This window comes from Asterias rubens, chromosome 1 (genome assembly GCF_902459465.1).
Source record: "Asterias rubens chromosome 1, eAstRub1.3, whole genome shotgun sequence".
Taxonomy (NCBI): domain Eukaryota; kingdom Metazoa; phylum Echinodermata; class Asteroidea; order Forcipulatida; family Asteriidae; genus Asterias; species Asterias rubens.
In genome coordinates, this window is record NC_047062.1 from 5,824,459 (window position 1) to 5,852,197 (window position 27,739).

Consider the following 27,739-nt stretch of genomic DNA (forward strand, 5'->3'; position numbering starts at 1 on the left):
CGAACGGTCATGTGCAAGGGCGCCACCAATTGCAAGAACTTGTCCAGTCGGTTCATTTCTATGGAAACTTGAAGCTCGTGAGTTGATGATAGGACTTTTGCAAAATTGATCGCGACTTTTTAAAAGCAAAACTAGTTAGCTGAGTGGATTGATTGATGTGAGTACAGTGTAATTATGTTCAGGAACAAGTGTAAAACCTCATTGGCAACTTAAAATGATTCGATTATGGATCCGAGGTGCTGATTAATGAGCCTGTCACTGTCAGTGTGTGACAAAATAAACATTACAAACGTAACGTAGAAATTGAATTGATTCCCATTGATTTGAGTGTGTGTCAGATTCTACCTCCATGGTCAGAGCCCCACTTTTGTGGCCTATCGTGCTTGTTATAAAGTGACACATTCCATTGCATTGTTTGAATGTATGAAATATTGATTATTTTATTAATAAACAGTCGGTGGTAAGGTGGTAAGTTAGCTGGTCTTACTCTACATCATAAACAAAACTTTCAAGTTTCAACAGGAGCCTAGATCATGTTGTAGAGTAGACAGGTAGACCAAGTGCGAGTGCGCTGATGACTGATGTTATTCCCTTTTTCAAAATTTTGACATTTATCAGTCATAATGTCAAATTTTGAGGGGGGAAAAAGGCATACAGCGTCCCAGTTACTGGGTCTATCAAGAGCCTAACTTTGTTTGTGTTCTTTCATTCATTAATTATTACTTGACCATAATGACTTGAAAAAGACTTGAGAGAATGTACCACATTCAGTTCAATTTAACCAATTATTCACTTACTTGTTTGATCGCCGGTCAACTTGTAAATGCTGCTTACTTAAGTACCCACCAGCACACTGCAGCTCATACACAAGTATACATTCACCTGTAAAGTGTTTACAAGTATAATTTAGTACTTGTTTACATGGTAAACATCTAAACAATTAAAAGAAACAGGTTTTGCTATTTTGAATTGAAGACTGACTTTGTTACCTATTTTGCTGTCATTTTTTCTAAGGTACTGAGCATCAGACAGTATGGCAGAGGAAGAGTTGCAGAGACACAGAGCTCCGGAGCCTGTAAACATCACAGTGCTGCGAGCGAGACATCTGGTAAACTATCCCGCCCCCCACGACATCCTTAATGGGCACTTCCATTTAAAAATCTCAAAGTCTCTGAAAAACTTTTGGAATGTGCACCAAGTGAAGGACCAGGGGGGAAACGGAGGCAATGGTTGGCCTCTGTGTATCTCCAAGCCTGTTTTTGCTTTGTACACTGTACACTGGGAAAACAAATTTATTTATTTATATATTTGTATGCACAGATAAAATAACCAGCAGCAGCAGATGAAAGGATTACTTGACAATGGAAAAATACTAACATCCATTCCTGCGAAATCCAAACACTTACTTATAAGGGCCAAAAATAGAGAATTTCATGTGTTTTTATGATGACAATGAATTTTGATTGTGCGATTGATTGATTGATTGATTCTTTTACCACCAGAGGGGCAGTAAAGGTGACGGCCTAAGTTCCCTCGTCAAAGTAGAGTACGGCAGCAGCACACTTGGGGAATCCGCAAAGGTAGACTCCACTAATGACGTGGCAGCTGAGTATAACTTCAATGCTAAGTTTGATTGCAGCTTTGACGATCCCATTGTACTGGACGAGATTGCCTTTAAACCTGTCCTAGGTCAGTAGATTTTGTTTTAGGGGAATTTTTTAGGGCATTCCTAGCATTTATCATTTTTGGTTTAGTTTTTAAAAGCTATGCTAATTATTTCACAATCTTATTTATGTATTTTTTTATCAGAGAGTGTTGTATTACATTATTTTACCGACAGTCCTAAGGAAATATTAAACAAAATTAAGTCTTAAGAAAACCAGATGTGGCATTTCGATCGCCCGCCTTTCTTCCCGTCATATGACTTTGTAGGGAATTTAAATTCCAGATTGGTAAGAAAAAAGATCCCTTTGCAGTCAATTACTTAGCAACAAACATAACAATTATGCATCATTTGTTTTGTTTTTAAAGAAGGAATTTCAACGCTTACATCCTTCTCTTCAGTATTTTAATTCAGTCTTTGGACTGCGACAAGCAGATGTTTTTACAATAAACCAGTAATATTATTAATAATAATAATAATAATAGTAATAATAGTAATAATAATAATAATCCTTCTGGGAAAAACTATGGCAAACAGTTGGCCTTTATTTAATAGCCTTTGGTCCTTCTGGCAGGCTTGTCACTCCTGGGGAAACCAATCTTTCTCCAGGTCATTACAAGTCTCTATTTGATTTATTATTAATAATCTTACTGTATTAATTCAGCAAGTATTCATTAAGTCTGCTGCTTCCATATGATGTGCTTTTTCACAACAAAATCATCCTTCTATCTTAAACCTTTCACCATCCTCCACCCATCCCATCTTACAGTGACTGTTATTGAAGTCCTCCCTAAGGAGAAGAAACAGAAAGAAGAGAAGACTGTTCTCCTCGGCCAGTGCACCGTGGACCTACTGCCCTTGGTCCGAGGAGAGACCAAATATAAGAGTACCCTGGTCATTCATTCTCTGCCCGGCTCACCGCTGGAGAGCATCCCTGCTGACGGTCCTAAGGTATTGATATGCTCTTTTGTCTATCTTTTCTTCTCTATCTTTCATTCTTTGTGAATCCAGGATTTTCTTGAAGGCCTCTCCTTTCTATAACAGGCATGATAGTCTTCCTATTTTGCCTTGGTTTCCAATTTTTTATTTGCCCTTAAAAATTGTGATCAAGAAGCCTGAAAAGGATATTAAAGTCAACACTTAAAGGACCGCCCTTTGTACTCAATGAAATTTTCCTACATTTCTTTCAAGGACCAAATATCAAGTATGTATATGTTTTATTAATACACCTTTCAACTGTTTTGAATGTTGAATGTTTTATTTTTGAATTACCTCTCTTGGTTTTATTAATATGATTTATTTTTTATTGTATGTATTCTTATGGCCGTTTTTATTGCTATTTATAGTTGTTTTATAACTGGGAAAACACTTTTCATGTTTACATGATGAATAAACAAATCTAATTTAATCTAATCTTGTCTCTGTTTCCACCTAGGCGGAGATTGATGTGGTCGTGTCGGTGACCGAGCCCTTATTGTCTGAGGATCAGCTGAAGGAGAGCAACCTACTGACGATTACTGTAGAAGCTGGCTACTCCGTCCCTGAGACATGGAACCCCAGTGGAACTCAGTACATGTATAACATTACACTACCCGTACCACTGACTGCTGAGGTGGGTTAACGGCTTTATGGTACCTACGTCTTTAAAGACCTTCTAATACACACACTTTTTTTTTTTTTTCCGTTAGTTTTTGAATGAGATATTGCCCAACACTCAAGGCCAGACAGCCACTTCAAGGCTAGGGCTACAATATGAGACTTTCTGGAATGATTGGTGGCAGCAGACTTACCGAGTAAAGCCATTGTTTTCAGAATTATGTGCATGTTCAGAACTACGTAAACGATGGAAATTTACCCGGTAAGTCTGCTGCCACCTTAAGTTGGAAAGTCTCTCATTGTCTCCGGTGGCATGTTGCCAACTACCTCTACTCCAGGGTTATCCTCCTCACAGTCTGTAAAGATGCGAGTTTGGTGTATAATACAGAAAGTAGCAGAAGAGAAAACAAAGATAAATAGAAAACAAACAAAAGTCATTGCTCATCAGATTCCTGCCTTTTTGGTGAGATTTGCTGAAGCACCGTTTGTAAGTCTCTTTTGAGTTGTGTTGGCTCTAAAAAAGAGCTGGGTTCTCTTATACGTTTAGAGCATACTGATTGAAACATTGAGTTGTCAACCATCGGTTCTTTTCGGAACCCCACACTTACTCATGGTGCTACTTGATTATACTCGGACCATCTTAAGTTTCAAATCTTACTTAGTTTCTTGGCTTCTAGAAACCTATAGAAAGGTTTGCGGTAACACCATCTCCAGAAGACGATCAGAGCATACTGATCGAAACGTTGAGTTGAAACCAACAGTTCTTTTCAGAACCACCCCAACTCATTTAGAGATAGTCATTACATGGTGTTACTGCAAACCTTTCTATATCGTATTTCCACCATGGAAAGTTTCAAATCCTACTTTCTTGAAACCTCTTTATATTTCAAAGGTTTTCTCATATTTGGATAAGTGATTTTTTTTATTGTTTGTGTCTTCTAGAGGGAGTCAACTGTAGTGATATCAAACGGAGTCTTAAAAGCAGTCAATGATAAGGAGCCTCCATCTAAACAAAAGAAATGGCCTGTACCTGGAGGGGCTCAAGGGGGCGCTGTCTTCATCCCAGACAAGTAATCTTCAATCACTGTTCACTTAAGCCGAGCACGCTCGACCTGATGACGATGACTGGTCACTAGAAACAATTTATGAAAACTTAAGTTTTGGTTACGTTTGCTTATTAAAATGATTGCGTTGTTATATTTTTTTACCATTATACTTGTGTATTACTGTATACTATGTACTTTCCCAATTTCTGTGAAAAAATCACTTAGGTGGGATTCAAACCCAATTCAGAGTTAGTTGGTAATTGAGAGTTACCAATTCGAGAATTAATGTATTTATAAGGTACCATTATGTTACCAATTCTCTTCTTTGCCTTTTGATAAATTTATGTTTTAAGTGACACGATTCAAATGATTTAACTGATCTGTTTCAGATTTGTCCAAGTTGTGAGCTACGATGAAGAAGATGGAGAACTGGCTGGAAAAGAGGTAATGATAGAATAATCACAACAAACAATCATTATGATTAATGTGTTGTTCCACTGCTGATGAAAAGGCACTTTCAACTGGAAATCCAGGATCAACATATAATTTAAAAACAGGACCAATAATGATAAGGGACTCTTATAAAGCGCACAAATCCACCAAAGCTGCTCAAGGCACTGTAACAAAGGAAGAGAACAACAAAAGGGGAAGGGACCAAAAGATAACTCAGTTAAGAAGAACTACATGCTTTTGACTTGAGGTGTGTTTTGAGAGACTACTCTAAAACTTGTAGCCTTTGCCAGTAGTATTGAATTCTCTTTATTTGTGTGTTTTCTTAAATTTGTCATTACTCCTCTGCCATCCTCCTCCTCTTAGGATCGAGAGTTTCGCGTGGAAGTAGAGACGGACAAGAACCGAGTCATCTGGAATTGTGAAAGGCGTTGCTACATCGAACCATCTGCAGTGCAAAGGTATGCACAAACCCTAACTTTTAGTGCAAATTTCTTTTGTTGGTGAGGAATTCTTTGCAGTAACATCACATAAAGATCCACATGGTGAGGTGCATTACAAAAAGATTGCAGCTGCAGGTAGTCTGTTTGGCATGTTTTGCTCTGCTGCCACTGAAAGGCCGCTTCCACCAAACTCAAATACTTTGAATCCTGTGCAAGTTGTACCATTACCATACCGTTTTCCTTATGTAGTCTCTAGCCATTTTCGCACTGTACCTCTTTTGTGGCATACAGTCCAGGGAGGCCCCGGGACTTTTTTTTTTTACCCCTTGGTTACCCCAGCGCACTTTCACACTGTGCCCCTATTCCACAGGGTTCCAGTTGCATGTTTCAAGAATACCTCAGGGGTTTTACCGCTTACCCCTACTCCAGGGAATGTAATGGCTATTCCCCGGGGGATGCTCATTTGCCGGGCTAGATCGGGAGTAAAGCGATCATATTGTGGAAAGGCCGGCTGTTATTTCCCCGGGGGCGAACCCTGTGGAATAGAGTAGTGGTAAAAGGGCTTCTGTAGCTTATCACTCCACTTTTGGTTTTGTCATCTTTGTCTCTACATTTATCTTAAAGACAGTGGACACTATTGGTAATTGTCAAAGACCAGTCTTCTCACTTGGTGTATCTCAACATATACATAAAATGACAAACCTGTGAAAATTTGAGCTCAATCGGTCGTCGAAGTTGCGAGATAGTAATAAAAGAAAAAACACCCTTGTCACACGAAGTTGTGTGCTTTCAGATGCTTGATTTCGAGACCTCAAATTCTAAATCTGAGGTCTCAAAATCAAATTCGTAGAAAATTACTTCTTTCTCGAAAACTATGGTACTTCAGAGGGAGCCATTTCTCACAGTGTTTTATACTATCAACAGCTCCCCATCACTCGTTACCAAATTAGGTTTTATGATAATAATTATTTTGAGTAATAACCAACAGTGTCCACTGCCTTTAATCCGATAACGTCTCCCAACCAAAATGTCCACACTATATTTTCTCGAGTAAAATAATACGGTAAAATCTGTGAACATTTTGATTTTGTTTATATAGCCTGCAAACCAAGATCGCACATACACGCTTTTGGCCTGTAGAGCTAATGAGGATGCCTATGCCATCAGCAGCCAAGGCTAAAGGAAAGGTAACTAAGGCCGTGTCCGATACGGCGACTTCGGCTACAGCTACGGCTAGATCGCGCGCGTCTGCCTATTCTTCAACACTGGTAGACGCGCTGATCTAGACGTAGCTGTAGCCGAAGTCGTCGTTTCGGACACGGCCTATTATTGAAAACTGTTACATTCACATATAAATATCACTCTCTTTTGTCAACTAACTTACTTCACCAACATGGCTGTCTAGCAGAAATAAAAGCTAAGTTTCACAGCGCATAAAAGTCAAGTCTGTCTCAACCTCCATTTTCATAAGGCATAGTGAACACCATACATACAAAACAGTATCAAAATTACTCTGTTGACCAGTCTAGTTGGTTTTCAAAAAAAATTCTCGGTACCACCACAGAATTCATTTTGTTTTTGTTCATCTTTGTCAAACTGACTGAACAAAGTAGAAGACAACGAGCATTATACATATTTAGTATAACATCATGGAAATGAAGTTGAACATGTGACTTAATTTTGAAACAATTTGTTACTCCTGATTTCTATTTGGTTTAGGAAGAGGATAATCCGATATTCTTCCATGGTGTTGCGTACGTCAACCTTGCTCCACTGCTGTATCCTGGAGGTATGTAGACATAAGCCAACAACAATTAAGGGCTCAGTTTCAAAGAGCTGTTTAAGCAGAAAATAGTTCTGAAATAATTCCTGCTAAGTATAACTTTACATGGTACCAGTCACAGATTGCACACCTGTCACGTATAACACAGCATTTTTCTGGTAAGCACAATTTTGTTGATGCTTAGCTACCTTTTTGTGTTTAAGAAGCTCTATGACATTGGACCCTGTGCCCAATTTCACTGCTTAAGCCTTCAGAAACCTGAAGACGAGCAGAGTATACTGTTTATAGGGCCACTGATTTTCCGCGATCGCGGAAAACGGACGGAATTCGCGGAATCCGCCCTTTGAAACGGAAAACGGGATTTCAGAAAATTTGATTTTTTTTTTTTTTTTTTTTTTTCTTGACGCCAAAACTATTGAAATTGCATTCTTTATTAAGATTCTTTTTGTTAAACTAAAAAGGCATCAGAAATCAGACCATTAAAAAGTACGAGATCGTAACCATGGATCATTCTGTTCTACTTCACACCATCCTCAATGTTTACACACATGATGTACACACGTTGTTAACATGGTTAAGCGAAGGGCATTATTCGCGGCACGTTTTAAACATTTTTTGTTCACCCAAATTGCATTTTCTCCCTCTCTTTTACCAACAATAATACACAAACTAGCTTACCTATGATCTATAAGAACACATACAATGTTTTTTCATCTCGGAAAGGTCTAAAATAAAACCGTAAACTGTCAACATTCTGTCGCCAAAGCGAAAACAAAATGGCAGACATTTTGTTTGTGGATGGAGAATGGTCACGTCCATAGACTTGTTCCCAAGTCTTTGATCATGCTAAAACAGCGCCCTCTTGTGGATACACTCCTGTCATTAGCCTACAATGTGGCTGATGCAGAGAATCAACTGCAGTTTTAGACTTGGAATCAAGTCTATCACATCATGTGCATTGATACTGCAGTCACAGTGCAACCTTTTTAGAACAGCAGTATACAAAATAATCCACAATTATAAAAAAAAGTATTTTTTTGAAATTTGTCAGTTCAAATGAACATTTTACGAAGTCAACAGTGCAACTTATCTCAAATTGATTTTTATAAGTGTGTCCCTGGGTATTAAACAACCTTTTATCTAATTAAAAAAACATGAAACGGAATTTTTTGTGCCTGAAACGGAATTCATGTTTTTGCAAAACGGAATTTGCACTTTTCTGAAACGGAAAATCAGTGGCCCTATGTTTATAATGGCATCATTATATTAATGACTCTCTTCAACCCCCCCCCCCCCCCCCAAAAAAAAGAAGAAGAGACTTTCCACATGGTTATTACCCGCAAGCTTCATTTTAAGCATTTAATCCAAGTTATGCTCATTTAAATGAGATGAAATGAAATGGGAACTTATTGTGCTGATTTTTTTTTACTCCAGTGAACAAGATCAGAGGTGCTTTTAGAGTACACGCTTATAATGAGGCAGAAATTGTTGAGAAGGTAAATATGTGGTTTTCATTTCTTTGTTTTTGGCAGGTTAAAACTGCTGCTGTCAATGTAACACTACAAGATCATGGTTGTGTTACTGATCGATGAAGATGAATTAGAAGTCATATAGGCTGTTATTTTTGGGCCTATTACATGGCTTAAATAAGATATCATGAACGCACATTAGCATTGTGTATAGCTGACAAAGACAGAAGAAAAGTGGAGAACAATGGGTTTTGGTCGCTGTGTTTAAATAATATTACACTGGGCTAACCAGAACAGGACAAGAGGGATTCATCTGAGATATTTTTTAACGTAGCTTTCAATGGCGATATATTGTATATATTTTTATATGTAAACTATTTCTGTATGTAAACTACTTTTGTTTCAATTGTGATTTTTACTGTAATTTGGCCATTGGCCACAAATGTCAAAGAACTAAACTATCTGAACTATCTACATCTACAGTGTAAGTTAGAAAATTTTATAAGTAAACTGAACTTAAAAAATTAGTTTCCCAACAACTTGATTTGTCCGTTTTGGTTTAAAGACTAAGAGAAAGGGAGGTCTAGCTGAAGAGGCAGCTAGAATGGCCACCTCAATGTACAGGAATGCATCACCGTCCATCAAGGCAGGCAAGACGGGTAAAGATGAGAAAGGAGGAGGTAAAGACAAAGATAAAGATGCTGCCAAGAAGGTAAGAGATGACAAACTGATTACAATCGGTTATTTGATATTCTTGTGGGGATACAAAAATGGTGTAAAATGGGGGTGGCTGCATGGTCTACTTATTACTCATGTTTGGCAGATTCAAGAATTCAGACATAATGAAAAATGTTAAACTAAAACAGCCCAATCCAATTGGCAGTGTTGAGTCTGGATCTTCTTAAATCTTCTTTTAAAGTATAATTTTGCCTTTTGAGTTCTGTCAAGAACGTAGGTAAAGTTGACAAATTTAATTGGTTACGTAATTTTAAGCAATTTCAAGCAGCGAAGGTAAAGATGAAAAATTTCATTAGTTACGTAAGCCTACAGAGGAATGAGTATGCTACTAGTATATGGCACATGCACAGGGCTTGAGATTCATATCAATAAGTAGCACAAATAGTGTCAACAACATTTTTGTCTTGGGGGAAAGGGTGATATAACCCTCCTCCAACCACTGACACAGTACAGTTAATGGATACGGTTGTCAAGATATTTATTGGAGTAGCACCACTGCGCACAGGAATTGTAACTAATGATCACCCCAACTATTGAACACCTTGCTACACGCCTGTATGCAGCGTTTTGAAACTTAAAGCCATTATACACTTTCGGAACAGAAAAAAATAAATAAAAGTTCACAGATGTACAAATAACTTACAGGGTTTACAGAAGGAAATGGTGAAAGACTTCTCTTGAAATATTTTTCCATGAAACGCTTTACTTTTTGAGAAAACATTAAAACAAACTCAATTCTCGATAACGAGAATTACGGATTTATTTTAAACACATGTCATGACACGGCGAAATGTGCGGAAACAAGGGTGGGTTTTCCCGTTATTTTCTCTGACTCCGATGACGGATTGAGCCTAAATTTTCACAGGTTTGTTATTTTATATAGAAGTTGTGATACACGAAGTGTGGGCCTTGGACACTACTGTTTACCGAAAGTGTCCAATGGCTTTAAAGTTCAAGGCTAGCACTAGCACTCTAGATCTTTGAACCAGTGGCGTACAATATAGTTAAGTTGATATTTTGTTTCAAGCCGTCCCAGATGTTGAAACCTGGCCAGCAAGCCCCTGATGCTATGTCGGAGGTAGAAGCTCCTGCTAGTCAGAACCTAGAGGGTATGCAGTACGACGAAGCTCGTACCTACATCATCCTAGAGTTCAGTCTACAGAGACCCATGGTGCCAAAGAGGGCACCCGAAGAACTGGCTAAAAGGTTAGAGCAGAAGTGATCAAGAGTATTCTTAAACAAATGACACCCGAACCCCCCTCAGAAAACTTATACAGGAAACCTTTTTATGATTATTTCTCCTGAAAGACGATCAGAAAATACAAATTCAAACGTTGAATTGTTTCACCACTGGGTCTGTTTAGAACTAACACAACTCATAAGAGAGAATTATGAGTTTGGTGTCCATGCAAACCTTACTAGATTCTACCTTCGCTCATAACACCTACAGTACTAATACAGCCCGTAAACATTTGAGACCAGCTTTTACCTGAAGACGATCGGATCATGCTGATCGAAATGTTGAGTTATTCCATCAAATGACACAGTATCATTACACCTTATTAGATTGTATCTCCACCATACAAAGTTTATTATCCTACTCATGTACATGGTTTTGCAATAAACTTCCGAGATTGTATCTCCACTTTGCAAAGTTTCAAATCCTACTCATGTACACAACCATTGTTACAGTTATGAGCATGTTCAACAAATTGTACATTTGAGACCACAATTCATTTTTTTTTTTTTTACTGCTAGAGTGTCTTTTAATCAATATTGATGAAATACATAAACCATTAAAATATAACAAAGCAAATTTTCATTTTCTGGACAATAACCATTTAATTGAATGGACTTTTATTGAATTGTATATTAATGATATTTTTCCTGAATCCAGGGTGGCTGAGTACATCCCACCTAGACCTCTGTTTCCAAGAAGGACGAACGGTGCTCAGAGAGCCGTAGAAGACTTCCATCAGCAGGTAGCCAACATTGGAAACATGGTTCTTGAAGAATTCAGGTACATCTTTAATAAATCCCTCTGTTTTGTTTTCGTTTTTTCAGGCATGCAACTTTTATCTGATCACATGGGTGTCTTTTAATAGTTTTTTTTTATGCTTTTTTTTGTGTTGCAAGTTGCCAGACACTCAAGGCCTGTAGGCCACTTCAAAGTGTGTGCTACAATCAACTATTTTTCCAGGGGCCACTGCCACGTACTCCTAGGGCTGAAACAGGGTTACCCCCTTTACAGTCCATCCGATGTAGGCTCGGGTATCGTCAATCAGAAGCCTGGCTAGTAGATCAGAAAGCACCACCTCCCCAAGCATTTTGTTTATTTGATAACAGTGCTTTAGAATGCTGAAAAATACTATGCAAAGTTCAGTTTGATCATTAGCCATTTCCTCTATTTTTTCAAAATACAAAGTGGCGCACATATTAATTGAATGAATCATTTTGTTGCACAGGAGTGAGTTTGGCAACCAGCTGGATAACGGTCAGTTACCATGCTCTAATGATGCCCAAGAAGAAAGGAGAAGAAAGCTCATGTATGAACTCAACACATCCGGCAAATACTTTGCTTTCAAGGAACAGCTTAAGGTAAGTTCTACTAACAGACAAGCAGACGACCCATCCAAATAAAACAGACTGTCAGACTTAGCAGATTGGTATACCCATGACAGCTCATGTACAAACTCAACACATCCGGCAATGTTCTACCAACAGGCAAACTGACGACCATCCATGAAGACTCATGTATGAACCTAGCCTTATGTCGCAATATTCTTCTGTGCCGTACTAGATACAGAGTCCTAGATATGAGAGTTCGCTTCCAGGGCAGCAATTTTTCAGTGCTGCATAGTTAATATCTTGCCAGTAAGAAGTAATCTCTCCTTATTAATATTCTATGGCCGCATGTAATTTTGGGTGTGGGATGTCAAATGCTCCTCAAAAATCTGTCATTTTCATGAAATATTTAGCTCTCGATGTTTAACATTTCTGCAAACTGGAAAAATATACGCAGCCATAGAGTGTAAATCCAGTGAGATTAGTAGCTTCGTACAGGTAAGATTTGAATCATGGAGCTCTGAAATTAGTTTTTGACCCAGAAATGGACCTTCATATCTTAGACGACACTGTAGTATTTATACTAATGTGAAAGGCCTCCAGGGCAAGTATGAACCCTTGGCAGACCATGAGAAGACAGTAGCTGCATCTGATGACAGGGATGGGCAAGAAGTAACAGCTAACAGGATCTGCCTCTAGCTACCGGCGATCTCAGTTGTCTAGTTGGTAAGACACTGCTCTAGAATGGCAAGGGTCATGGGTTCGAATCCCACCCAAGTAATATTCCAGTGATTTGTTTTTGACTGAGTTTGGGGAACTCAGTATACAGTGCTAACCCAAATTGGTGTAAGGGTTAGTGCCAAATTAAAAAAAATTACGGGATCTTTTTGAATTTTAGAAACTCACTCATTGACTTGGCACATGTTTGAATTATCTGTTCCTTTTTCTCTTCTAGCACTCTGTGGTGAAGATCGTACGTGAGAAGTACCTCAAGACCAGTGCCTTTAACAATAAGGAGGAGCTACAGGTAAGTAGTGGTACAAGAGGTTTGAGTGGGTGGGAGGGGCGGGTTATGTTTCTTAGATGTAGATCTTCCAAGGCAAGGGTTATAAATATAACACAAGTATTTTGTGAAATGTACATCTCACTTGTGAAGTAACAATTCCAGTGCACTGTATCGAAAAGAGAAGGGATTCACCCTGGTGTTCCTGGTTTGATTGGCAGCATATTGCCCCTTAGCACCTTGTAAACCATTACATGGTGCTACATAAAAGGAGTAGGTCTCATAATTCAAGCGTAGTCCCACATAGCTTGCAGGAAAATATTGTATGTTAAAGCGCCTTGAGCATCAATGAGTGACGGATATGCATGCTATATAAGAGGCCACTCTTATTATTATTATTATTATTATTATTATTATTATTATTATTATTATTATTATTATTATTATTATTATTATTATTATTATTATTATTATTATTATTATTATTATTATTATTATTATTATTATTATTATTATTATTATTATTATTATTATTATTATTATTATTATTATTATTATTATTATTATTATTATTATTATTATTATTATTATTATTATTATTATTATTACATGTATTTTTCGTTGTGTTCAGGGTCCAATTAAACAAAAGTATCAGTGTTAAAGAGTTGAGTTTATTTTTCTTTAAAGCTGAAGAATAAAAATCAATTTCTCCTGCCTTTTTTCAATCAGGCTTTCCTGAGTGAACTCTACGTCTTCCTAGTGGACCAGATGCATGCTGGGATAGGCAAGGTGCTGTCGCTAGAAGACGAGACCCCAGTGCCAGCTCCTCTGACTGACTCCGCCCAACTCAAGCACTTTGCCAGAGAGGCGGAGGTGAATGAGGACTTTGGACTGGCTGCCAAGTATTACCAGGAGGTAGGTTCTTGAAGACTCAATGTTTTTTTACAACCTCTTAGGGCCAGGGCCAAGTTTTATAAAGCTGTTGAGCAGAAAATACTGCTTGACAAATTTGATTCCTTAGCAGAAATTTGAGTGGGGCATACGTCACAACAACGTTAACTTCATGTAATCTTGGCTGGTAACCTGTTTCTGTTTAGCAACACTTATCTGTGCTTTAGCAAGTTTTTTTGTGCTTACAGGCTTTTTGAAATTTGGCCCTTGTCACACGAGGCAACATTCCCAGGCATCTTGGAGACAACCAACTTCAGTGGTTTAATTTTCTCTACCGTATGGCGGCCATGAACAAATCAGAAAAGGGAATACAGGGGGCCTCCATATGGAAAGTCTAAACACAGGGTTGCTTCACTAGGAGTTGGGTGTACAAAGTCTATGGGGCATTGGACAGAACAAAGATGTCTCCACAGGGGGATGCAAACAATAGAATGTGTGCATTGCTACAGGACCATTTTGGTAGCACACAAGCACTTTTTTTTAAACAATATCCCAGGAAATTCCCAAGAAAATTATGAGAACATTCCAATAAGAGTAGGAGTGAATGAAGTGGATGGTAATCATCAAGTTGTGTCGAGTTATCATCTAATCTGTTACAATTTAATTTTGTTGGCTTATTTTTTTTTTGTTTTTTTGGCAGAGACTTGCCCGTAACAGGAACGACGCTGACCACTGGTTTGACTACGGATCATTCTGCCTCCTCATCAATGACATCTCAAAGGTTAGTCTATACTTGGGTCATTAAAATATGCACAGTTTCTTGCGAGCTTAAAGGGTGGTATACTTTTAGTAATTGCTCTTAAAAGAAATGGCAATAAAACATTTGGTTAGAAGTCTACAGCAGTTTTGGATTGTACAAAACACAGAATATTCTTCCTACTTTAGTCTGATTTCAAATTTGTTTGCTCTTAAAAAAAATCTGACAAATATTCTAGCTTTACAACTTCTTTTTTTATAAAATAATTACAGGCTGAGGAGTGCTTTAAGGAGACGGTTTCCATCAACGCACAGCATCTTTATGGTCTCCTACTCTACGGAGTCATCTGTTCCGTTGAGGAGAGGAACGAAGTCGCAGAGACGTTCTTTGAAACGGCTTCTTGTGTGGATCAAGACAGCGTACTAGCCTGGACCATGTTAGGTGCAGTTAATCAAGCCTTTATAAACTATTTGGGACTTCATCAAATCAACAATGTTTTCTTTGTTCATTAGTGATTCTTCATGCCAAAACCAGGCACTTCTGGCAAAAAAAAGTGTTTATTTGCTCATCAAATAGATGGCCTATGCATATAAACCATTCCTCTAACATTTTCAACTCCCTATGGAGCCCAAGCTGTTAGGGGTTAATCCAACAGAGTACTGTCTCAGTCCCCTAAGGTTCCAATTTAAACGCCTGGGTCAAGAGAGTAACTTATGATTAAGTGTCTCGCTCAAGGACACAAGTTTCATGATAAGGATTCAAACCCACACTCTGTGGATCCAGCCATCAGAATGCGAATCTGGTGTGCTAATATCCCTCGGCCGTGACACACCTTCATGAAAAAGCATTACATTGAACGAAACCTTCCTCTCTTCCAATTTTCCAGGGCTATTTTACGACGGGATAAACAATGACATCCAAGCAGAGTATGCCTTCATGCAGGCGCAGAAGATCAACCAGGCCAACGCCGTGGCCAAGATGAAACAGCAACAGGCCATAGAGCAGCAAGCCAACGCCTCACAGGCTCCGGGCGGTAACGAAGCCAAGATCACTGAGGAACCTGCCAGTGAAAAAGGTAAGTTGTCAACTGGATGGTGTATCAAAATAGTTGTTTCTTGAGAAAATACTAGTCATAAGAAACCTGTGTCGTTCATATATTTTAGTGGCTAGATCAATGCGCTTTAACAACATTTCCCCATTTTCAGAGCCAACACTCCCTCAAAAGAAATACATGGTTGTACGCGCAAATGTACTATTAGTTTAGTTTATTCTTAACATTACCCCTGTTCATTGGTTATACTTAGTAATCAAAAAACAACCAATCTCATCTCTCTGGGGAGCATATACCATCAAGATATTTATATTAGTGCCAATATCATCATAACACCATCTCAGCTCTGCAGGTAACCATTTATACACGTGGGTTAAGTGGAGCAATTTATGGTTTATCAGTAAAAATGCAGACCATGATCTTTGCAGGTTTCTAAACAGAAATCAGTTATTTTAAGTGTCCAATATTTTGCTGATATTATTTTAAAGTTGAATTACCATGTTTTGTTGTTTGTTTCTTACCACTGAAAGATCAAGTTTTTTCAATTGTCATTTCATCTGCTTGTAATATTACTCTAGATACATATTTTGCTTGAGATTTGTTTTACATAATTTATGGTTTAAAATTATATTTCACACATGAATCAAAAGACCTTTATCATGTCACAACCAGTTTGATCATGTTCCTTGTTTGAACTATGAGCATGGATATCAATTAACAATACGCAGAAAAAAAGGGACCAGACCCTATTCCTTTCCAAGCTCAGTTTGGTCACATTGTTCAGAATAGATAGTTCCTGTCATACAGTGCGAATTGAGCCACCTTTACTGGTAGTGGTCATATATTTATTTTTTTAATGCAGAACTATGTGTTTTGCGTAAATATTGCTTTTGGCACACCGGAGTTTAATAACCTTTCTGCATGATTTGTCAGCTGGCCACCTGGCTGTGTAGTAAAATTAAAGCTCTTCACGCACCTTTAAAGGAACATTACAGAATTAGTTTTGCTGTCAACAAGTTACTGGCAGTGTAAGCACTTTATGTACTCGACCAAGTACATAAACTGACAAACCTGTAGAAATTCGGGATCGATCGGCCATCTGGGTCACGAGAGTGAAAAACGATTACAAATTTTGCATTGCATCGATGCCAAAACAAAAATAAATAAAACGCTCACTGAGCGATAAACTCCAATGCGAAATTAGATTATTTATTTTACATCAAATATGAAATTTCAGATAGACATATTTTAAGGGATGTTTTCTACTATCATCATCATTAGACCGTGAGAAATTTTATGTCTGTGTTAAGTCTGTGATCTTTACGATTTTTGTTTTTTACCAATTCTGTAACGTTCCTTTAAGCGAAAAAAGATGGAGCCTATAGAGAAGACGAAAAGGCAATCCACCTTCCCAATATCCCTCATTATTCATACCATGGGAAGATTAATCTGTGTAATTAATGAGTGAAGCTAATTGTTAATTAATAAAAGTTATGCAAGCAAGACTAGTGACCAGAAAAAAATCAATATCGTATTATATATAGTTCCCACTTGATGTCACACAAAGTGCACCATCTTTGCAGGCAATGATAGTAATTGTCTTCAATGCACAGCTAAAAGTTATGCATAAAAAGCCACATTCTGCCTGCCTGAGTTCTATCAAATTCCTTGCATGATTGGTCGGTGAACCACTTGTTCAGAAAAGTGTTAATGCTTGATGCGTCCGAAAGCCAAAACCCAATTTGCTTTTCATAAATGTTGGAGACGAACTGTGTGAAATGGGCGCGAAAAATTCCACGCCCAACTCAAACAAAATACTTCACCAATAGTTATCTCCTAGAGGTTGCCATAGGTTTGTCATGCCTGAATGATCAATAAGTAAGGATTGATTTACTGGCGATTGGTTGCTTAAGGTTGCTGTGAAACATAATGATATGTTATTAAAGGTTGTTTGTGTGTTTTGGTAACGGTTTTGTTGTCTGTTTAATGGTCCACTTACCAGCTAGTTAATTGACATAGTTAATGTGAGTGTTTTGTCAAGTGTTGTTAAGGCCGAGTTATAGTCGGTCGCGCAATGGTCGGGCGTCAGAAATCTTGACGCGCGATCATAAAAAGACACGTTTTTTGGCCCCAGTCTTAGGATTGCGCGCAAGATATCCGTCTTGCGACCATCGCGCGACCGACTATAAACCGGCCTTCACTCGTTTTGTTCATTGTTTAATGTGTTGCGGTTTTGTTGTTGTGATAACTTGGCTCGTGTTTGTTTTCTCATTATATTGCTGCTCGCTTTTAACAAACTTCATTGCTTCTGCTTGCTTTGCTTCATTTCCCCCCTCCTCCTTCTCCTGATTGCATTCCATTCTTAGCGGAGAGTGAGAAGGGTCCATTGCTGCCTCAATTCACCAAGACCCCTGCTACACCCACAGATGCTAAGATACCACTCCGCCCACAATCCAAGGATAAAACCCCGGGCTACAAAAAGCGGATGTCCGTTTCTTCCAAGTCTGGTGAGTGGGTTGAGTAACGTAAGGAAGTTGTCTCTTCAGTTTTATCTTGTAATGACGGCCTGTATGTTGTATCAATGGCCACAAAGATGATAATGATAATAGCAACAATGAAAAACAACAGTTTGTTTTACCTGTTTTGCATCTCAGAAATTTGGTTCACACACATCTTTGCATGGTCAAACAAATTATGCTAAACGAAAATCATCCTCGGGTTACATTTCAAACTATTTAACCCACATCACATGACACCATCATCATAATGGCGTCATTTTTGGGAGTTGATGCATGTTCTTGTGTGTTATTTAGGTGATGTAGCGTTTACACGCTCATGATGGTTAGCATGTCAGCACAGTGTTAGCCACAAAAATCTTCAGGAATCAGTTGCAAGCTGTGCGTACTTCACTGTTCCCGCTCAATGTACTTTACTAATAGCAGTTTGGCTTGTTGCAAATAAACTCAAACAATAAATCTAGACAAGTGGCCTCTGAACAAGCAGAAAGCCTGTGAGCATTGAGTTACTTGCTGACATGGACAAAACTGCTCACATCTTTTAGTTGTGACACTTAGTTTTCAGAACCCATTCCAAAGAAAATTTAACCAGTTGAATCAAAAGATATATATACAAGTTAGATAAACAAGCGCCAACATAACACAACATAAATAGGCATTAAGAGTTTGTTGCAGAAGTCTTAGTTGCCTCAAGAGTTCATAGAAACCTGCAGCATGGGTTTTAAACTAGGCGTAGCTCCTCATAACTACATCTAGCCTCAAAATATAAACCTTTTGTGTGACCGCACTATGTGGAAACCTACTACTCCAACTCGGGTATGGAGCTAGCTATCCGTGACCCACAAAAGGTTTTGTATACACAACCCAAATAAAGAAGGCGCATTGACATAGTTGCCGGAGGTGTAAGTACCACCTTTCTGTGAGGCAAAGTGTGTGGATAGTATATGTACCTGTAGCTGTGCGTGAATTTTCCAGGAAAGTGAGGACATTGTTATATGAAATGCACCACTTCGGAAAGCAAAAACATTTTTTTCGGAAAGCAAAACACATTTTTGTGTTATCAAACATTTATGGTGTGATCGGAAATGAACAGAGCTTTGAATTTCAAGTGGGCAGAAGATATTTTATTTTGTTTGGTTGTTACTTCCAATTCATTCAAATCATGAACTACAATCTAGTCCTTTAACAACAGTGAAACTCGGGTAGGGAATTTTCATCTTTAAGAGGGCAAGGTCATATTTTACAAGGGACACTTCCATTGGAAAATCCTAAAGTCTTTGGGAAATTGTTGAAGACTGGCCTGTGTATCTTTCATTCATTTCCAGACCTGATATAAATACCAGGACTGAAATTTCATCCTTAGAGGGCACTGTAATTTTCAATTTGTAAAGGCGCATTAGAACATCCTAAAGTAGAAGACATTTTTTTGAAAGGGCACCAAGGCAAGGGCAACAGAGGCTGTGTGGCCTCCACAATTCCAATCCTCACCCTCTAGAATTTGCTTCCCTTTTCTTGTCACAATACGTTCAGAAATGACTATAGTAACACGTAAGCAATGAGGACACGGCCCAGTGGTGTCGCATAGCACAATGGTCCCCCACTCAATTATAGCTACAGGGCGTTAATAATAAGTGTTGTGTGTATTTAGTATGTGGGCATATTGGAAAGTTTAACCATCCATATTCCCCACGGGGAGGCAAAAGTGCTTATTCATGGTTGTGTGTACATGTGTTTTTACATTGTCTCATATTTTACAATTGTCATGCTAGACGGAAATCCATCAGGGAGCAATGAAAGCGATTTTGCTAAAGGTAAACAAACAAAACAGCAGTGGATGCACAACCCTAGAAGCCATGCTGTTTCAATTCCTGCATTTGGTCCTCATGTGCCAATAAGGAAATAAAAACTGCACTTGAATCACAGAGTGGCACAAAATTGGCTTGTTGTATTAGTAAGGAATGATATTGAAAGTTAAGTTAAAAAAAATTAAAAAGTGTATAAACGAAGAAAAACCACTGCCTGGCAAATTTGGAACTGAAATATCGTTAAAGAAATAACAGTTAATGTTTACTTGATCAATATTGATGATGCTTTCCAGCCAAAGCCTCTTATTCGGAAATAGCTGTTAAAACTCAAAATTTGACTAAAATTTACCCAGTAAGTCTTCTCCTGAAGACGATAAGGGTATACTGTTTCAAAACGCTGAGACCACACCTGCTCCTTTAAGAGCCAACACTCCCACAAAGGAGTTTACACATGGTTGTACCCGCAAGTTTGACTATTTGTTTTTCTTTGAACCAGTAAGTTTCTTTTGTGGGTGACATTTAAAACAAAAAGTTGCATCCCCTTTACAGTTATCCCTCTCGTGTCGTTTTCCCCAAGTTGCGATGTAAACTTGTGGCTACATGGCAGTGAAAGGTTAATTCTTTTGAGAAAAACAAAATTTACCCTAAACTAGACAATTAATTATAGACTTGGTTTTCATTTACTGCAATGCACTGCACCTCCCACAGGCACAGAAACATCCCAGAAAGGTAAAGCGTGTGTATGGTACTTTCATAAACATTGCTATACTAGAATTAACTTTGCTGTGTTGCATTGAAAACTTTAGCGGTAACATTTTTTTCAGGAAGTTTGATGGTTTTAGGTGGTGTTCTATAAGCTCAAAATTTAACCATTAATAGCAATACTACTTTTAAAACAAGTTTTAACAAATAACTTTTGGTTTTGTAAAACTAACCAGTTTTAACTGTGTACATCTGGTAACGATGTAACATTGCTGCTTTATTAATCAACTTTAAAACCTAACTTTTGTGTGTCCCAAAAGGTTATCTAAGTTTGCTGGTCAGTCATAGGTTTAAATAATGAAATGGTCCTATAGTACGCATCTTTCAATGATATGATAGACTTAAGGTTTGCGCTCTTTCGATACAACAGCAGCAAAAATTGTGAAGTTTTTGGGGTCTGGTTTTAATTTTATCCTGTGGGATTGTTTCTATTGACAGCTTTCAGTCAAGACAACCAGCGTATCCGCAGCGCCACTAGTAACATGCAGGGAAGTAAGATGGGAAGTCGACCCGGCTCGGCTGAGCAGGAGGAGCAGCAGAAAGAGCAAATACCCATCCCAGAGTCCAGCATCTTCATGATCGCTGTGGAGTTCCTCTTGGAGGTCAAAGCGACCCAGGTGGGTTGCCTACTCTTGATTCTTGGGCCATATCTAAATTGGTTGCTATGGCTGACAGTAGTCTTCCATGCATATTGATGAGGCTTTCCAGCCAAAGCCTCTTATTCGGAAATAGCGGTTAAAACTTAAAATATTACTTATTAAAAGGACAGTCTGAACTTCAGAAAAAATATAACCTTAAGTAGGGGTCTTTTCCAAACCTATGCTTTTACTCTGCCTTGGGCTCGGCATTATAATGTTCGTGTCGTGGCCGAGCGGATCAGAGCACCGGACTCAAGCTCTGGTGTTTCTGATCAGCAGAGTGTGGGCTCTTTAGTCCAAGTCATGACACTTGATGCTTTACAATACTTGCTATTTCCTTTGTATGTACTATCATTGGTAGAGCATGTAAAAGAACCCAGAACACTTATCGTGGAAGAGTAAAGGGGTTTGATCCGGTGTTTCTGGTTCACATAGCAAGCACCCTTGTTTACAGGTTTCCTCCGTCTTGCCAGCTAGTGATTAAGTTCACTTATGAGGCATCCTTGGTTTCGTTACCCGAAATTTATAATAACAATAGTATCATTTATTAAAGGGAAGGTACACGTTTGTTAGTTACTCAAAACAAATATTAACTTAAAAACTGACTTGGTAACGAGCATTGGAGAGCTGTTGATAGTATTAAACATTGTGGGAAACAACTCCCTCTGAAGTAAAGTAATTTTGAGAAAGAGATAATTTCTCACTTTATTCCTATCTGAAAGCACACAAATTCGTCCAACAAGGGTTTTTCTTTTATAATTTTCTCGCAACTTCGATGACCGATTGAGCCCAAATTTTCACAGGCTTGTTATTTTATGCTTATGATGGGATATATCGAGAGTGAAGACTGTTCTTTGACAATTCCCAAACGTGTACCTTCCCTCTAAATGTATATTTTCTTTTCATGATTGATGTTTCTTTGGGTTTAGTTCTGTGAGCGAGCTTTAGCCCATGAGTTATTGATACCAAGGGGTGGTCCTACTGCTGTGTACTACGTGGCCCTCGCTAGACTCAAGCTGCAACGGAAGGAGCTTCAGGAGGCACAGGATAGTCTCAATCAAGCACTGCTTCTTAACTACCAGGTAAGTGCTTGAGCGTCAACTGATCTTTTGTTCCCATTCAACAATTTATCCATAATTATTTGTACATCTGTTAGGATTGATTTGGCACATTACAAATACCTACTATTATTATTATTAATTAGTCTGTATTATTAATTAAAATTGTTTGTTTGTTGGGAGGTTTTGTTTGTTTGTTTTCTCACTTTTTAAGCCCGAATTTTGCCAAACCAATTTTTACGTTTGACAGGTGATGCTTTCCCATGTCAGATAATTAACAAATAAAATGTGCACAATTGTTTTTACATGGCTGATGGGCGCCAGAACATCAGTATCCTGACAATAATTTATTAGTTATTTTTTAATAACTACCACTTGTCCCAAAATGGGATATAGCATCTTCAAGATGACATCATATTTATTAAAATTAAAAATAAGCCATATTAACACGGACAGAATTCATCAAAGAATAAAAGATATTTGTCAAAGACGGTACAGATGTTAACATCAGAAAAATATTAAGGCACAACTATTTATTTTATTTAAAAAAAGAGAAAGTCAACTGCATTCGTCTGAAATGTATGTGTTTGTGTTATTTCTTGAGGATCCCAATGCATGGTCCATCATGGGGCATCTACGTTACTTACAAGGCAACATGCCAGAGGCTAAAGATTGCTACGAGAGAACACTAGCGTTTGTTGCCGATGCCAGGGAGATGCATGCAATCTACCTCCGTCTGGCATCAATCTACCTACAGGATGGAGAGGTAATAATAATACTTGCCGTCTATGTACTTTTTGTAGGACAAGAAACACAATGTCCACAGATTTACACTAAACTTACACCGTTTGAAGATAATGATAGTAGAAAGCTTCCCTGAAAATATTAGTTGCTGAGGTGCTGTAGTTTTTGAGAAATGAGTAAAACAATGTCATGAACATAATTTTCGTCTCAGTGACCATGAGATGAAAATTATTTTAGCATGTAAAAACAGATTTTCATGACATTGTTTTACTCAGTTCTCAAAAACTACAGCACCTCAGCAACTAATATTTTAAGGTACGCTTTCTACAATCATTATCTTCAAACGATGTAAGTTTAATGTAAATCCGTGGACATTGTGTTTTGTGTTACCCAAATCCTTTAAAGAGTACTTATCACAGCCGAGGGTTTGTCAAAGCCGAGGGTTATTTATTCTTCAAGATATGGGGAGCTATGTTTAAACTAAAAGACCAATTTACTTACATAGCACCTTGAAATGGTTTACAAAGTGATACGGTGCAATCTACAGCCAACCAATCCAGAAACACTGGGGGCAAACCCATTCTCTTAACATCAAGTTTACCGAGTTCTTTTACCTACATTACTTAACACATGGGATCGACGGCTTTAAGTGTTAAGACTGGGACTAAAACCCAGTGTTTATCTTATATTTTGAAAGCCTTAATGTGCAGTCTGAGGCATTCTTAATGGTTTTATCTTCAGCCTTAGCCTTGGAGAAAGACCTTAATGGCGAAATGTCAGGCCACTAACGTTCGCGTTTATACCACAGGTCCTTTTGGTTTTTAAGGCAGTTAGCATTTAGCTATTTCTCTGTTTTTAAGTTTGATGGCTTTTGTGAATTTGATTTGATGTCCATATATATATTTTTTTTATTTTTATTTTTTATTATTAATAATTAACTGCACTATCTAAGATTTACTCATCTCTTTTGTGGACCTCTGTGTAATTAGTTTCAGAGAGCTAAGGACACGTTTCTTCTTGCTTGTAAGCATTCACCATCTTGTATCTCATGGCTCGGTGTCGGCATCGCTTGCTACAGAGTAAGTATCTTCTTATAATATTCACTTCTGGCCTAGGTACCCTAATGTTAGGGCCCATTTCACCAAGCACAACTTTTGTTGTAGGCACAAAGTCTGTGGTGTCACTAAGTTATTACTATTAAAACTATTATTATTGGTTCATTAAAAATTCAAACATCGCAGCCTGAGGGTTGAATCGAATTTAAAAGTATACAACAAGAATATACATAGTAAAAACATTAAGAAGGGAATGTTTACCGAAAAATTCTTTAAAAGATTATGTACAATTGACAAAAAAACAACTACTTGGATTCAAGCTCAATTAAAAAACAAGAAGTTAAAAAAAATTCAACTGTTGAGAAGGGTGGTTAGGGAAGGAATTGGGCTATTTTTTGTACGTGTTAGTTCTACACCTGATTGGGCAAAGTTTGTTAGTATTTCTAAGATTATTGTTTCTGTAGAGTTGGAGCAAATGTGCTTTATCTCTTGAAGTAGAGCCAACAGAGGTGTCATTTTGTTCACTGTATTCTTTCCCGATATTTCAATTTTTCACCCAGTTGGGAGAGATGTCTGAAGCAGAGGATGCACTCTGCGAGGCCAACATTCTGAATAACAGTGACCCTGAGGTCTGGGGTTACCTGTCCCTAGTCTGTCTTCAGACGGAGAGACAGCTAGAGGCAGAGCAGGCATACAAGTACGCCATTAAGGTCAACCTGAAGGATGGTGAACTCCTCAAGGAAATACAAGCTGTCCAAGAGCAGGTCGGCTACGGAAATCCACAGTTTTAAATAGAATGATTGTGCATAGCGTCATCGACCACCATATTTTATGATAAACAATGGGAAAAGTGCATGCTTGTAAGGGCTGTGCTTGACTCTTAGCCAGTGATAGCATTTTATGCGGGCACGTTTCATCAAAGATGGTGGTCAGTGATGATGTCATGGTTTATTAACTCCATTGCTTAGGTGCGGAACTGGATACTGCATGTCCGACAGTTGAGCAGAGACACAATAGTTTTCCAATTTGTTTTGCAAAGTGATAAACAAGTTTTGATGTCATCAGTACTAAGGTTGATTTACTCTTTGGACTGTTTTCAGGAATTTCTTGGCACTAATGTTGAGGGCCCTATTAAGCACACTTTTAACATGTTATCCATTATTCTTGGATATGCATGCATGTTTGGAAACTACCTGGGCCCAATTTAATAAAGCTGATTTAAGCAACGAAATATTGCCAAACGAGTTTCTGCTAGAAAAAATGAGCAGGATACAAGTCGCAGATGGTACATGTGACATTGAGTTTTATCTGGTAACCTTAATCTGTTAAGCATAATTGCTATGTGCTTAGCTGCTTATAAGCAGCTCTATGTCTAGTGCCACAGCGTCCAACCGACTGCCGTTGTCACTTACCCCTAGAAGCGAATTACACTAACCAGCCAAAGTAAGCATGCTTTATGAGTGGTTCCCTCCTAATTTTTGTTTTGAAAATCAATTTGCTCAGCATGTTTTTTTTTCATGCTTAGCAATGTAACATATGTACTTAAAAGGATGCTTAGCAATGTAAACATAATGTGCTTGATGGGATTTAGTTCAGAGAGCAGCGCACTCTCAGATTTTAACTTTCACAATTTGGGATGTTTGGTAAGGTTGAAAATATCACAGATTTGCACGTAACTTACAGAATAAAGATGGTCATGGATGAAAACTTCCCTCAAAATATATTTTAAATTTGTAAATTGAGCACATTCTCTTATTATATTATTTCGTTGTGGGGGGGGGGGGTGTTTTTGAGCTTATTATACCTAAAACCAATACTTAAGATGTAAAGTCTGACGTTTTTGTGCTTCACTTGTAAATATTATACAAAGTATTTGTCAAGTTTATTATTATTCATAAACATAATTGTTGACCAAAGAAGAATTCCGTCCAAAAACAATCTTCCTTTGTAAAGTTTCCGTCCAATTTGTTTACAAAAATTACAATGTGCAGAAATTTTTCTTACCCACTCCACTCAATTTTCCTGGTGGTTTATAATCTAAAAAGTTATATAATTATTTTGTAAACAAGTTATACTTGGAACAATTGTTGACTTGTTGATATCGGCAAATACTTTCTTCAAATAGGTTGAAGCATTTTATACTTTTTAATTTGGTATTATTTGTAGAAAATATTCCCTACTGTAATGATGAAAAACAATAAACTTGTCCTTTATCAATGAAAACAGTTTGCTGATCATTTTATTCCTAAGATTTTTAAAAATGTTATTTTATAAGATTGGTATTAAAGGATGACCAATATTTTAAATTGGAGAACTGCTGTGGAAAACTGAGAAAAAACTTTACCAAGTTGTGTGTGCTTGGCTATTTCATCCTGTTTTCCAATAACCAAATTGTAAATCAGAACAGTGCACCCGAATGAATAAGTACAAGTAATTTAGGGATTAAACGGGAGTGGCCCTTTTTTTAAAGTGCGTTCACATCTCTGTCGTGGTCGAGTGTTGGGTTTTCCCTTGCAAACTACTGTGAACAACTTCCTTCTCTGTTTGCCTCACAATTCAAAGACTTAAATAAACCCATATTAACCCAATCCCCAAAACACCAAGCAATAACAGTATTGAGATTAACTGTGTCTTTCAAATTCAAGGCCATCGGGTAACAATGGGTTGAACAAAAATACCTGGATAACAAAACAAATACATCGCTGGCTTTATTTTCGGGGAATCCCCTTTGCTTTCCTGGCAGTGGTGACGTCGTGTTTTTGCTTTGTGAAAGTTTCAATAGAATACTAATACGGTCACCTGAGCGAGAAAATGTTATAGATTCGCGGTTGTTGGTTCTAACAACCAGGTATTTGTATACACGGAAACCCCAGTGGAATTCGTGACGTAGAATTTTTTTAAAAACTATTAACCAGATTTGGCCTAACCCAACCTTTATATTAACTAAAGGCAACGTATACCTTTGGTTTTTGAGGCTGTTCGATTGTTTTTTTTTATCTTATAAAATGTAATCAAACAATTTGATTTCAAAATGTCGTCGTGTTCTTTAGAGTGTCGCCGCAACTCCGGGGCGAATAATCCCCATAAGAATACACACTCTGATATGCCTCTCATGGTCAAATTTGAGGGTGATAAAAAAAGGATATATTTTTCCCTAATCGCAGTAGACTTACTTCAAGTGAACTGTTTCTCAAAATTAAATAAAAACTATCAAAAGCTGCTGTACTTCTTTCCACATCAGTTTGTTTAGCTATTAATAACTAATTTTCAGAGTAATTACCAAACGTTATATACAGCCCTTTAAACCGCGAAGTTCAGGTAGACTGCCTTGTACACGTAACTTTGTTTTGCAGTTGCCCGCAACGGACACACCCAGTTTTATGTTATAACCTTGCGAACAAAACCAGGTTACAGAGCATAATGGGGAGTTTAGCTCAAGCCAGGTGTGAGTGTTGGGGAGAAATGTCACTGTACGACACACCCATTAAATACTGTTGGAAATAAATGTATTCTTCAATGAATAGTCAACACTGCTTTGAATCGGCACGACCCGAGGATACCAAGTGGCGTAAACACCGGGCAGCCATTTTGTTTTATGTGCTTCAAAATTGGCTTTCGTTTTAGTGCTTTTCAATAGGGATTTTTTTTCTTCTTCGAAATCGATTCAAAAAAAGGGAATCCTTAAAAAAAAAAATCTGGACATTTT

At 37.9% G+C, this 27,739-nt stretch overlaps 1 protein-coding gene across 3 annotated transcripts; it reads left to right on the forward strand.

The window, feature by feature from the left end:
* The first annotated feature begins 74 nt into the window (after positions 1-74).
* LOC117296536 (cilia- and flagella-associated protein 70-like) lies at positions 75-26,236 on the forward strand. Of its 3 annotated transcripts, none has more exons than XM_033779509.1 (26): positions 75-157; positions 1,015-1,108; positions 1,503-1,689; positions 2,433-2,614; positions 3,099-3,275; positions 4,202-4,329; positions 4,695-4,749; positions 5,122-5,216; positions 6,298-6,385; positions 6,918-6,987; positions 8,416-8,477; positions 9,016-9,162; positions 10,216-10,394; positions 11,086-11,208; positions 11,654-11,786; positions 12,709-12,780; positions 13,486-13,671; positions 14,348-14,428; positions 14,677-14,845; positions 15,291-15,479; positions 17,822-17,962; positions 20,977-21,155; positions 22,106-22,258; positions 22,839-23,000; positions 23,968-24,057; positions 24,594-26,236. In XM_033779509.1, the coding sequence occupies exons 2-26, from the start codon at positions 1,034-1,036 to the stop codon at positions 24,822-24,824; spliced, it is 3,354 nt and encodes a 1,117-aa protein (XP_033635400.1). In that variant the 5' UTR covers positions 75-157; positions 1,015-1,033; the 3' UTR covers positions 24,825-26,236. The 3 variants fall into 3 exon arrangements, with proteins under 3 accessions (XP_033635400.1, XP_033635409.1, XP_033635419.1); XM_033779518.1 differs by having other exon boundaries at positions 10,225-10,394; XM_033779528.1 differs by lacking the exon at positions 17,822-17,962.
* Positions 26,237-27,739: the final 1,503 nt, after the last annotated feature.

Coding starts and splice junctions, on each gene's coding strand:
- LOC117296536 (XM_033779509.1), top strand. CDS start 1,034: ATGGCAGAGGAAGAGTTGCAGAGACACAGAGCTCCGGAGCCTGTAAAC. Junction 5,217..6,297: donor GAACCATCTGCAGTGCAAAG/GTATGCACAAAC, acceptor TTGTTTATATAG/CCTGCAAACCAAGATCGCAC. Junction 23,001..23,967: donor TCTACCTACAGGATGGAGAG/GTAATAATAATA, acceptor CTGTGTAATTAG/TTTCAGAGAGCTAAGGACAC.